At 57.9% G+C, this 9,493-nt stretch overlaps 1 protein-coding gene across 1 annotated transcript; it reads right to left on the reverse strand.

Moving 5' to 3' along the window:
• On the reverse strand, positions 509 to 8,315 carry LOC100156167 (D-3-phosphoglycerate dehydrogenase-like). Its single transcript, XM_001926763.4, has 6 exons — positions 8,073 to 8,315; positions 4,249 to 4,381; positions 2,954 to 3,084; positions 1,969 to 2,206; positions 733 to 904; positions 509 to 623 (listed from the first exon to the last, which is right to left on the reverse strand). Exons 1-6 carry the CDS (start codon positions 8,298 to 8,300, stop codon positions 509 to 511), a joined length of 1,017 nt encoding a protein of 338 aa, XP_001926798.4. The 5' UTR covers positions 8,301 to 8,315.

Consider the following 9,493-nt stretch of genomic DNA (forward strand, 5'->3'; position numbering starts at 1 on the left):
GGTGCAGAGACGCCCCAAACCACAGAGAAACACAGAGGAGTGAACTGCACCAGCTGGATCGTAGACCTCACCTTGGCTTTTTAAGTTTAGCAGAGTTTATGAGACCAGACCTGGGACGGGGTGATGCAGGGACTGTGTCCCATGCCTCGCAAGCCACCCCTGCCTGGGGGTATTGGGCTGCTCATGTAACCTGGGTTTCTAGAGCTCTTCTGAACACCCCAGAGCACAGAATATGGTGTGTCTAGGGCTTCTGCGGAAAGAACCTGGGAGGTGGAAGACGAAGATTTTTAACGACATGCAATTTCATCCATCTCTGCCTGTTTTCCTAGTGGGCTCCAGAGGTCCCACCCCAGGTGCCACGTGACGCACGATCCCTTCCCAATAGGAGGGCACGGGCTGACCACCGTCAGGACATCCCATGTCCAGATCTGGCAGAACACTGCCACACAAGCCAAGCGAGGGCCCTTTGGTGCCTGGGATTCTGTAAGAGAGCCTGGGTGGGACCTGCTCATCTGCTCTTTAAGCATCGGGATGAAAAAACCACGTTCACCGAGTGCCTCAGGCACTTCCCATAAACCACTCCGCAATCCATCCAGTCCCCAGGAGCATCATTATCCCTCTTACTGATGAGGGAACGAAGGCTTAGGGGAATTAAACATCTTGCTCAAGGTCAGAGCAGCACAGACACCTTGCTGTTCGTGTATAGACCGCTGTGGCAAGGCCCAAACGCACGTGTTCTGAACACAGCGAGCGGATACGGGGGACGGGGGTGGGGGGGAGTTTCTCTTGCTGGGCTCCAGGCTGGGCAGCAGGGAGGAGATGGCCATGACGTGCCAGGTCTCCCCATCCGACACCACTGAGGTCTGGTAGGACAGCAGCTGCACCCTTGCTTCTGCCAGGAGGCCTGGAAGCAGAAGGAACCCCTGTTTGGCACAGGGCACCGGGGAAGGAGAGGCAAGAGGCTGGGAGTGGGCTCACGAGTCGGATCCCCGAGATCAACATTGCAACAAGGGGGACGGACGGTCTCAGAGCTGCAGAGCTGAGACAGAGGGAACAAAGGGATCTGCCCAGTTTCCCTCAATATTCCAGGGGGCTTCGGAACACCACGACCACTGGGCAGGGCACGGAGGGGAAGATCAGCCACAAAGAGCTAGAGAGCCATCGCCAGGCTTGCTGGCTGCCAGTTTTATCCAGACCATCAGCAAGGGAGAAAAGCAGGGCAAGGTCCTCTGGGCAGCTGGCAGGGGCAGTGAAAGCAGGGCCTTTGAAGTCTGTGGACGCTTTCTGCCGAACTCGGAAGCGAGTGCAAGCCCGCACCAGGGGGCGGGGGCAGGTCCAAGATGCCCACACTGCTGGAGGGGGTGCCCTCTTAGGCCAGCGGGCCTGCGGTCAGAAGGGACCCTGCACTCCATGGCTCTGAGCGCCACAGGCAGCTCTAAGTGTGCCCTTACTGGGATCTGGGGAATGTGGCCAACAGGGACCTGCTGTATCGCACAGTTAACTCTACCCAGTATCCTGTGATAATCTATAGATAAATCTATATGGGAAAGACTCTGAAAGAGAATGGATGTGTGTGCACGTGGAACTGAATCACGTCACACAGCAGAAATGATCACAATATTGTAAGTCAACTACACTTCAATACAACTTTAAAAAAACGAAAAATAAAAAGTAAAAACAAACGGTGCCCTTAATGTGATGAGTGCCTGACTAATAACAGCGGCCCTGGGGTCCTACCCCTGCCACCCTGCTCTGCGACCTTACAGAAGGCACTTAACCTCTGAACTCCGTAGCCACTCTCCAGATGTGCTGGAAGCCGGCATGACAGACCCTCTGTATGCTGCAGATCCAGAGATGCCCTCACACGTGGAAAGGGGCCGAAGGAGGCAAAAATCCAGGACAGAGCCTCCCCCATGCCCTCCTCTGACGCAGGGGCAGCACCAGCCGGCCCTACAGACCCCTCCTCACCAATCATGGTCGGCAGCATGGTAGGGTTGGAGGGCTGAGCCCGGAACAGGAGCAGGGGCAGGCCTCGGCGCAGAGGCACTTCTGGTCTGAAGACAGCTCCGTTGAGTGCGTGCAGCATGGGTGCAGTGCTCTGGACCAAGCCCACGGCCTGATAGGGGGCACCTGCCAGGGCCACGGTCAGGAGGCATTCCGCACCGCCCTGCTCCTCCGGAGCAGCAGGGTTGTGGGAGGTGGTTACCTGCAGAGAGAAGGCAGGGAAGCAGTTATGCCCACCCCCTCTTTGGCCTAATCACTAACTTGTGGGGGTCCAGCCTGGCCAAGGCACTCGGCAATTCGGGGCCGGGGCAGAGGGAGAATGGGTAAGCCTTGTGCCCCCAACCAGGAGCTTCCTCTCTAAAGGGAGAGCAAAGAGAGATCTACCAGGGACAGGTGATGGCCTGGAGGGGAGAGTGGGAAGTGGGGAGAAGGAGGGAGGAAGAGGGGGAGGCAGGGCTGTGAGAAAGGCCGGGATCTGCTGGCCTGTCCCCGAGGCCGATCCAGCCTGGTCCCTCCGGCCCCGACTTACTGCTGCTTCCTGCGCAGAACCAGGGGCCTGACGGGGATGCAGGGGAGCGGGGGTGGGGGGAGAAAGCCCTACTGCCCAGAACCACAGACTTTGATCTAAAAAGGGAACCAGAAGGGAGGACGTCAAAGGGAAGCCCCGAAGGGCAGCAGAGGCTCAGAGGATGCGCTGCGAGCTCCCAGCGTTCGCAGGTGCCGTGGCACAGGTGGGGGGTCAGAGGTGAGCACGCTGAGCTACCTGCCAGCTCCCAGCCTGGCTCCCCAGCTGTGAAATGGAGGTCCTGCTTCCCCTCCCATTCACTTGCCACTTTGCAGGTGAACCAGGCGCTACCGCTCAGGCCGACACTGTCACCCGCTCAAGGAGCAGAACTGAAAGGTGCTCTCAAAAGGCCAGGGAGACGGGGGGGGGGGCGGGGGGGCGCACATGGAGGCCAGCCTCTTTCTCCAGCAGCTTGGCGTTCACCAAGTTCACGTCCGCCCGATGGGAAGCTTCCTTCAGGAGGCCAACAATGACAGCGGGGCTCAGGCAGGTCCCAGAATTCTTCAGGGACGTTCCTGGGACCGAGAGATGCCACTGTAAGGGTGCTGTGTGTTGAACAGCACAGGGGCAGGCAGGGGACCACAGGGGCCACACTCCGGGTCACGGCTCTGCACTGTCCTGCCCCCCCACCCTGCCCAGCAGCCTGCTGGGAGGTTCTGCTTTCTGTTCGGGGGCAGAGAGCCAGCCAGGGGGACGCGCTGGGGTCCAGGCCAGGTCACCAGGGACCCTCTTCACTGGTCTAAGAAACTCCTCTCCACAGCTCAGCCCAACTCCACTGCCCCTGGCCCGCCCGTCATTCCCCAGGGGGCACTTGAAGAACGTCCTACACTCACCCCTACCTGGCACTCAGGACCTTGGCAGCCTCAGGAAATGGAGGCACAAAGGGGCGACTAAAGCACCCGTGCCCACTTCCCCACCTCGTCCCTTGGGGCCTGGACACCCAGCCAGCGGGGACCCCTGGTTCTGCCCCTGCCCAGTACTGGCAAAGCTCAAGGTCTACCTGCCTCAAACCCAACCTCTCCCCAAGTGACTAGATGCCCAACAGCCAATGGAGGACATGCCTCTGGAGACCCACTGCAAAGGCGGCCAGAGCCTGTGGCCGCACAGACAGGAGACACAGCCTCATGCCCGCTCCCCCGCCGGGCCAGTGCCCCCTCGTATGTCTGCTTGCCTGAAAGCCCACCCTAGAATGTCACAGAGCACAAAACGTCCCCACCACCTGCCTCTCCTAACACACCTGCCCCGGCTTTCAACTCACAAGTGGAGAAGGGCCTGGGCCTCACGGAAGGGAGGGTGCACAGCAGGTGAGCAACCAGGTCACCAGCAGAATAAAATGTCCTGTTGCTTCACCCAAACTCCCTTCACAAATGCCCCTGCCTCTCATGTGAAACTCCGAATCTTGGGGAGGTCCCTCTTGCACCCCAAACCTGCTCATCTTAAAAATGCTGCATAAACAGCTGCATGAAAATCAGGTATATTTCCCGATGGCTTTCTGTGCCCCTCCCCTCCTGCCCCGCTCAGAAGCAAGCGAGTCACACTCGGACCGAACATGAGACGTGGCGTCCCGTGAACACGGTCACCTCCGAGTCCCTCGCTGGTCTGTGGCCTGCAGCAGACACACCCCTGTGGGGTGCAGGGCCCACGACCCTCCCCCTCCCTCTGCAGAGTCCCCGGCTCACCCTGTGTTACCACCTGGATGGTCCCTTTGGGGGACCCAGCCCAGGCTTGCATCAGTGCCCCCAGAGCTTCAGCCAGACCAATCCAAGGCTTGGTGTGTGGAGAGAAGGCACTGGTAAGAGCCTGGGCGTTTACCTGCAGAGAGAGGGGGAGCAGGGCTGAGGCCAGGAAGGGGTCCAACAGGGCACACCTGCCAGACTCAGCCCCCCCAGAGAGGTCTCACTGGGGACACTTAGCGCCATGTGGAGAGCAGAAGGCACGGGGCCCCCTTGCGTTGGGTACCTGGGGGGTGACAACCTCCATCAAGCCACCAAGACGACACCTTGTTCCTAGAGCTGAGGAGAGCTACAGGGTCAGAAAAGGGCACAGGCTAAGACCCACTTTGCATTGCCAGCGGGGGTGCAGGGGGGCACTCCCTCTTCTCTGAGCCTCTGTCCCACTCCAGGGACTTGTTTTTCTGTGCAGAGGGAGGAAGATTTTATGTCAGAGACATAAAACATATGGGGAGTCACAGATCCCTTGGATGGCGGGGTGGGTCCCTCTGAGACGGCACTGCTCACTTGCCTTCATTTGTATTTTCTATCTTGATTTTTTAATTCATTTTTGTTCTTTTTTGGCTTCACCGGCAGCATGTGGAGTTCCCAGGCCAGGGATCAGATGTGAGCCGTTGGTGCAACCTAGGCCGTGGCTCTAGCCACGCTCCTTTGACCCACTATGCCAGGCCAGGGACCGAACCTGTGTTCTGGTGCTGCAGAAACGCCAGTGATCCCATTGTGCCACCACGGGAGCTCCTCTCTCTTGACTTTTTTTAAATGTGTTTTTAGATGTTCCCTGGGCTCAGTGGGCTAGGGAATTCAGCATTGTCCCTGTCGTAGGGATGATGGGCCAATCCCTGGCCCTGGAACTTCCACATGCCATGGGGGCGGGGAGAGGAGGGGCAGCCAAAAAAAAAAAAAAAAAAAGATGTTTTTACCTTGTCACAAAACGTTCTATCCAAATATCACAATTTAAAAGCCTGGGTTCCTACACTTCTGATATGCTATCAGTCTTCAAATGGTGATTCCGGTGAACTTCTCTACCCCAGGCGTGCTGGGCAGGTGGACGGAGGCAGAAGCCACACCATCCTCTAATGTGATAAATCCAAGGTCTGGCTGGCTAGACCCCCACGAGGGGCTTGAAAACAAAGCCAGCTCATCCTGGATCAAAACGTCTCTTCCATCTCGTGGCTCGAGATGTTGTGGCTCTGAATGAAGCGGCCACTCTGACGGAGGTGACTTACAAAGAGACCCATCTAAGAAGGAATTAATCAGAAACCTGGGGATGGCCGCAAATCAATCAGGCACTTATTAGATGTAATGCAAAGGCCACTTCTACTCCTGTTTTCATAAAGACACAACGGGCAGAAAATTAGAGAAGAGAGAGTCGTGACAATCATGGAAACGACCGAGGAGGCAGGACTCCCCAGGGCACCTTTGGGTGTGAGGGGTGGCCTGGTGGGAGAGCTCCCTGTGGCCAAGCTCCCCTCTGGCCTCTCCGAGGACCAGAGGAAGGAAGGAGCCCAGGGCTGCAGCGCCAGGCGACAGCTGGGGGCGAGCGCCTACAGCAGCCAGAGGAAAAGCACTGGACTGAGAAGCCACCAAGGCGGCACTACGCCTGGTTCTGCCCCCGTGCGGGCCAGGCCATGCGCATCACAGGCTGGCCAAGTAACAGGCGCGTTCCGTGGCCTCCAGAGGGTGAGCAAGAGGCTCCGGGAAGAGCCAGTGCCTTTGGGCATCAACCTGACCCTAAGGCTCGTCTGTGCCTGTGCTTAGAGAAGACGTGAGCTCTCTTAGAGAGGACCCAGTACAGAACAAGGGACAGAGAGGGTTCCTAGGTGACAAAGCGTCTTTCTTTCCGAATGCCTACTCTACCCCACCAGGCGCTGTGGTCGGAGCATTCAATTTGTCTAAACCTTAACTCCTTTTTTCTTTGTTTTCCTTTTAGGGCTACACCTGTAGCATACAGAAGTTCCCAGGTCAGGGTCTGAATCTGAGCTGCAGCTGCCAGCCTACACGAAGGCGGGATCCAAGCCACATCTGCGACCTACACCACAGCTCATGGCAATGCCAGATCCTGAACCCACTGAGTGAGGCCAGGGATCAAACCTGTATCCTCAGGACACTATGTCGGGTTCTTAGCCCACTGAGCCACAAGAGGATCTCCCAAAGTTTGACTATTTGACCACGAGATTTGACCTCTTATGTAAGAGGGGACCATTTTGTGGGTCCCCTTGATGGGGCTGGTGTTAAGGAGTCCCCTTCAGGAAAAGGCCTGGAATGCCACCGCTCCCCAATGACAACGGGAATGACTCACAAGGGCTGCAGTGCTGAGGCCTGCAAACTGCCTTGAGAGTGGACAGGAAAAGGATGAGGCCAGCCCAGACTGGGTGGCAAGGGTCACAAGGGTCACGACCTCAAGCTCACCTGGGTACCCCTCAGCCTCCCCAGGGGAGGAATGAGCCACTCAGGAGCCCATGGGGTGGAAAGGGAGCGAGAAGCTGTGCCCTCCTCTGAGGAGCCCACAGACACACACAGAGAGAGGAGGGCGCAGACACTGATGGACCACATGGCTTTGTCGACCGCCGAGCTGTCACCAGGCTCTTGAAGAGCCCGCGGCAGGGCAGCGGTGGGCCCCTTTCTCGAGAGGCAGAGGCCAGGACTGCCTGGGGAGCCAGGCTCTCCACTCAGCGCCGGCAGCGTTGAACAAAGCATCCTGTGTCTCAGTTCTGTCCTCAGAAGTGAAAATCCCTACGCTGAGTGAGAGTCGGCCAGAGGGGTCAGGGACCACCCCCTGGCCCCTGCTCCTACCCTCGTTCATTATTGGTTAAATGCTACGAGCAGTGCCCCACGAGCTGCAGAGAAGCTTACCTCCTGGCTTGGGGTTTGGGTTTGTTTTGGTTTTGGTTTGGTTTTTGCCCTTCGAGAACTGAGAATTTAATTAAGGACGAAGATACAAACTCATACATGTTACTAACGAGAGAGAACGTGGCTCATTGCACAAGGGTTGGGCTGGAGCCAGAAAGGCCAAACGTGTCTCCACGGAGGGGTTGGGGAGAGCCCTGAAACCAGAGTCGTGCCTTCCTTATTCATCGCCAGGTCCCCACAGGGCGATGACGGTATCTGGTACCCCCAGGAGCTTAGGGACCATCTGAAGACCGAACGAATGAAACAGGAATGAAGTCTAGGTCAAGTTCAGCGTGAAGGTGAAACACATGCCAGGAAGGGCCCGCTGTGAGCACAGTCAAGAAGCCATGATTAGGGGAAAGGAAGGGGGCCCGCTGGCGGGGAGGGGTCCTTTGGGGGGAGGAGGAGATGCAGGCTGTGGGGCAGGACGTGTCCCGGCCCAGGGGTCTAAGAGGGACGAGATGCCAGGCGCATGCTCCGGGTCACGAGGTGAGAACGCCCTACCAGGGCCCTCTCCACAGGCGTCCCCCAGCCGCCCCCACCTCAGGCATCCGGCCATCTCGCCAGCCACCCTCCTTCACTCCCAGGGCCTATGGAGAACAAAGGAGCCTTTCTCTGGAGGCAGGGCCCTGGGACAAGCCACCATCTCAGCAGCAAGGCCGCACTGTAACAGGCCGAGCTGGCTCCCCACTGCCGGCCTCTGCTGTCAAGGCCAAGCATGGGCAGCTCCTGCCGCCCCACCCGGAGCGCCGGCTCACGCGGGTCCCTCCTCTCCAGCTCCCAGCACTGCATCCGGTCACTGCTCAGCCCCACTGCCACCAGCAGCACGCCCTCCTCCGGCTGCTCCCCCGCCATCTGGGCCCAGCCCCCCATGGCACACTTACAACGCCGGCCAGGGACCTCCCCTTCACCATGTCCACGAACTGGATGGCGATTTCCTCCCCGCAGCGGCTCTGGGCCTCCCTGGTGCTGGCGCCCAGGTGGGGGCAGCTGATGACCTTCTCGTGGTCCACCAAGGCCCGGTCCCGGGGTGGTTCCTGCCCAGAAAGAGACTCCTCTGGGTGGGCTGCTACAGACATGACAGGGGGCCCACCTGGGCACCTCTTCCCCATCCTCCAGGGCCCCTTCCAGCCTTCTGCTCACTGGGCACAATGTAGGACCCGTGGAAATGTCGCTTAAGCCCCCTCTCTTCTGGTCATTCTTCCCAAGACCCTACCGGTTCCCAGTGGATTCTGGCCACGCAGGTCTCAGAGCGCCGGCCACAGAGCATAAGGGCCACGAGGAGGCCAAAGAGAGCAGGGAGAAGGGCATGCATTAGGGAGACGGCAACACCAACAAGGTCAGGTGTACCCCGGCTTCCAGACGCTGAGAAAGATGATCAGGACCACAAGCCCAATGCACAGTGTGCCCAGGGCAGGGAACAGACGCTGAGTGCTACAGGGGCTCAGAGGGTCAGGACTTGCCAAGGCCACAGAGCCCCTCCACTGAGCACAAAGCCCACGCTCTGTCCCCTGGATGTCTGATGCCAGGGATGGGATTTTTAAGGGGGGTGAACAGGATTTGCCTGGAAATGCACTCATCATCATTCCGGCGGCGGTGAGGGCAGGATGCGGGCAGTGGGTATGAGACAGTTCCTTACACCCTTCTGTCCCTGCCCCCAGTCCTCCCCCTGATCTGCAGCTCTGTCTGCCCCCAAAGTTAGCATGAGATCAGGAACAGGTCCCTCTGAAAATCTGTCTATCTCAGAAGACAGCACGGCCGCCTCTGTCCCCAGCTCTGCCAGGGCTCCTCAAACCACAAACGTGTTATTTTTGGCGTCACAACTTCTCCCACTAGAGACAGTAGGCCCAAGCTGAGCCCTCTGCACAGCTGGGCTCCCCATCTGGGAGGGCGCCGTGCTCCGCTCTGGCCCCAGCACTAGGCCGGCCACTCACCTCTGTGAACACGTCGAGCGTGTTAGAATTTTGCGCTTCTAAACCAGCTTTTTCTTTTTCTTTCTTTTTTTTTTTTTTAGGCAGAATTGCTAAAAAACAAACATTGTTTTTTTGAGATTCACCCTAGATGTCTAAACTTTCAGATCCATAATGTTTATCTAGTACCTGACACGTTTTGTGATTAATCAACACTCTATCTTTCATCAACAGTCCAGCTAAAGAGCTGCAGACTGGGAGCTGAAGGACCCAAAAATCTCAAAGCAAGAATAAAAATGTCTGGAGTTCCTGTTGTGGCTCAGCAGGTTAAGACCCTGACATCTCTGTGAGGATGAAGTTTCCATCCCTGACCTTGCTCAGTGGGTAAGGATCCA

The sequence above is a fragment of the Sus scrofa genome, chromosome 4, assembly GCF_000003025.6.
Source record: "Sus scrofa isolate TJ Tabasco breed Duroc chromosome 4, Sscrofa11.1, whole genome shotgun sequence".
Taxonomy (NCBI): Eukaryota; Metazoa; Chordata; class Mammalia; order Artiodactyla; family Suidae; genus Sus; species Sus scrofa.

Excerpts from the sequence above, each read along its gene's own strand:
- LOC100156167 (XM_001926763.4), bottom strand. The coding sequence starts at position 8,300 with ATGGGGAAGAGGTGCCCAGGTGGGCCCCCTGTCATGTCTGTAGCAGCC. Across the intron at positions 4,382-8,072 it reads GGAGGTCCCTGGCCGGCGTT|GTAAACGCCCAGGCTCTTAC; the intron begins GTAAGTGTGCCA and ends CTCTCTCTGCAG. Across the intron at positions 624-732 it reads GCTCGCTGTGTTCAGAACAC|TAAGAGGGATAATGATGCTC; the intron begins GTGCGTTTGGGC and ends TTCCCTCATCAG.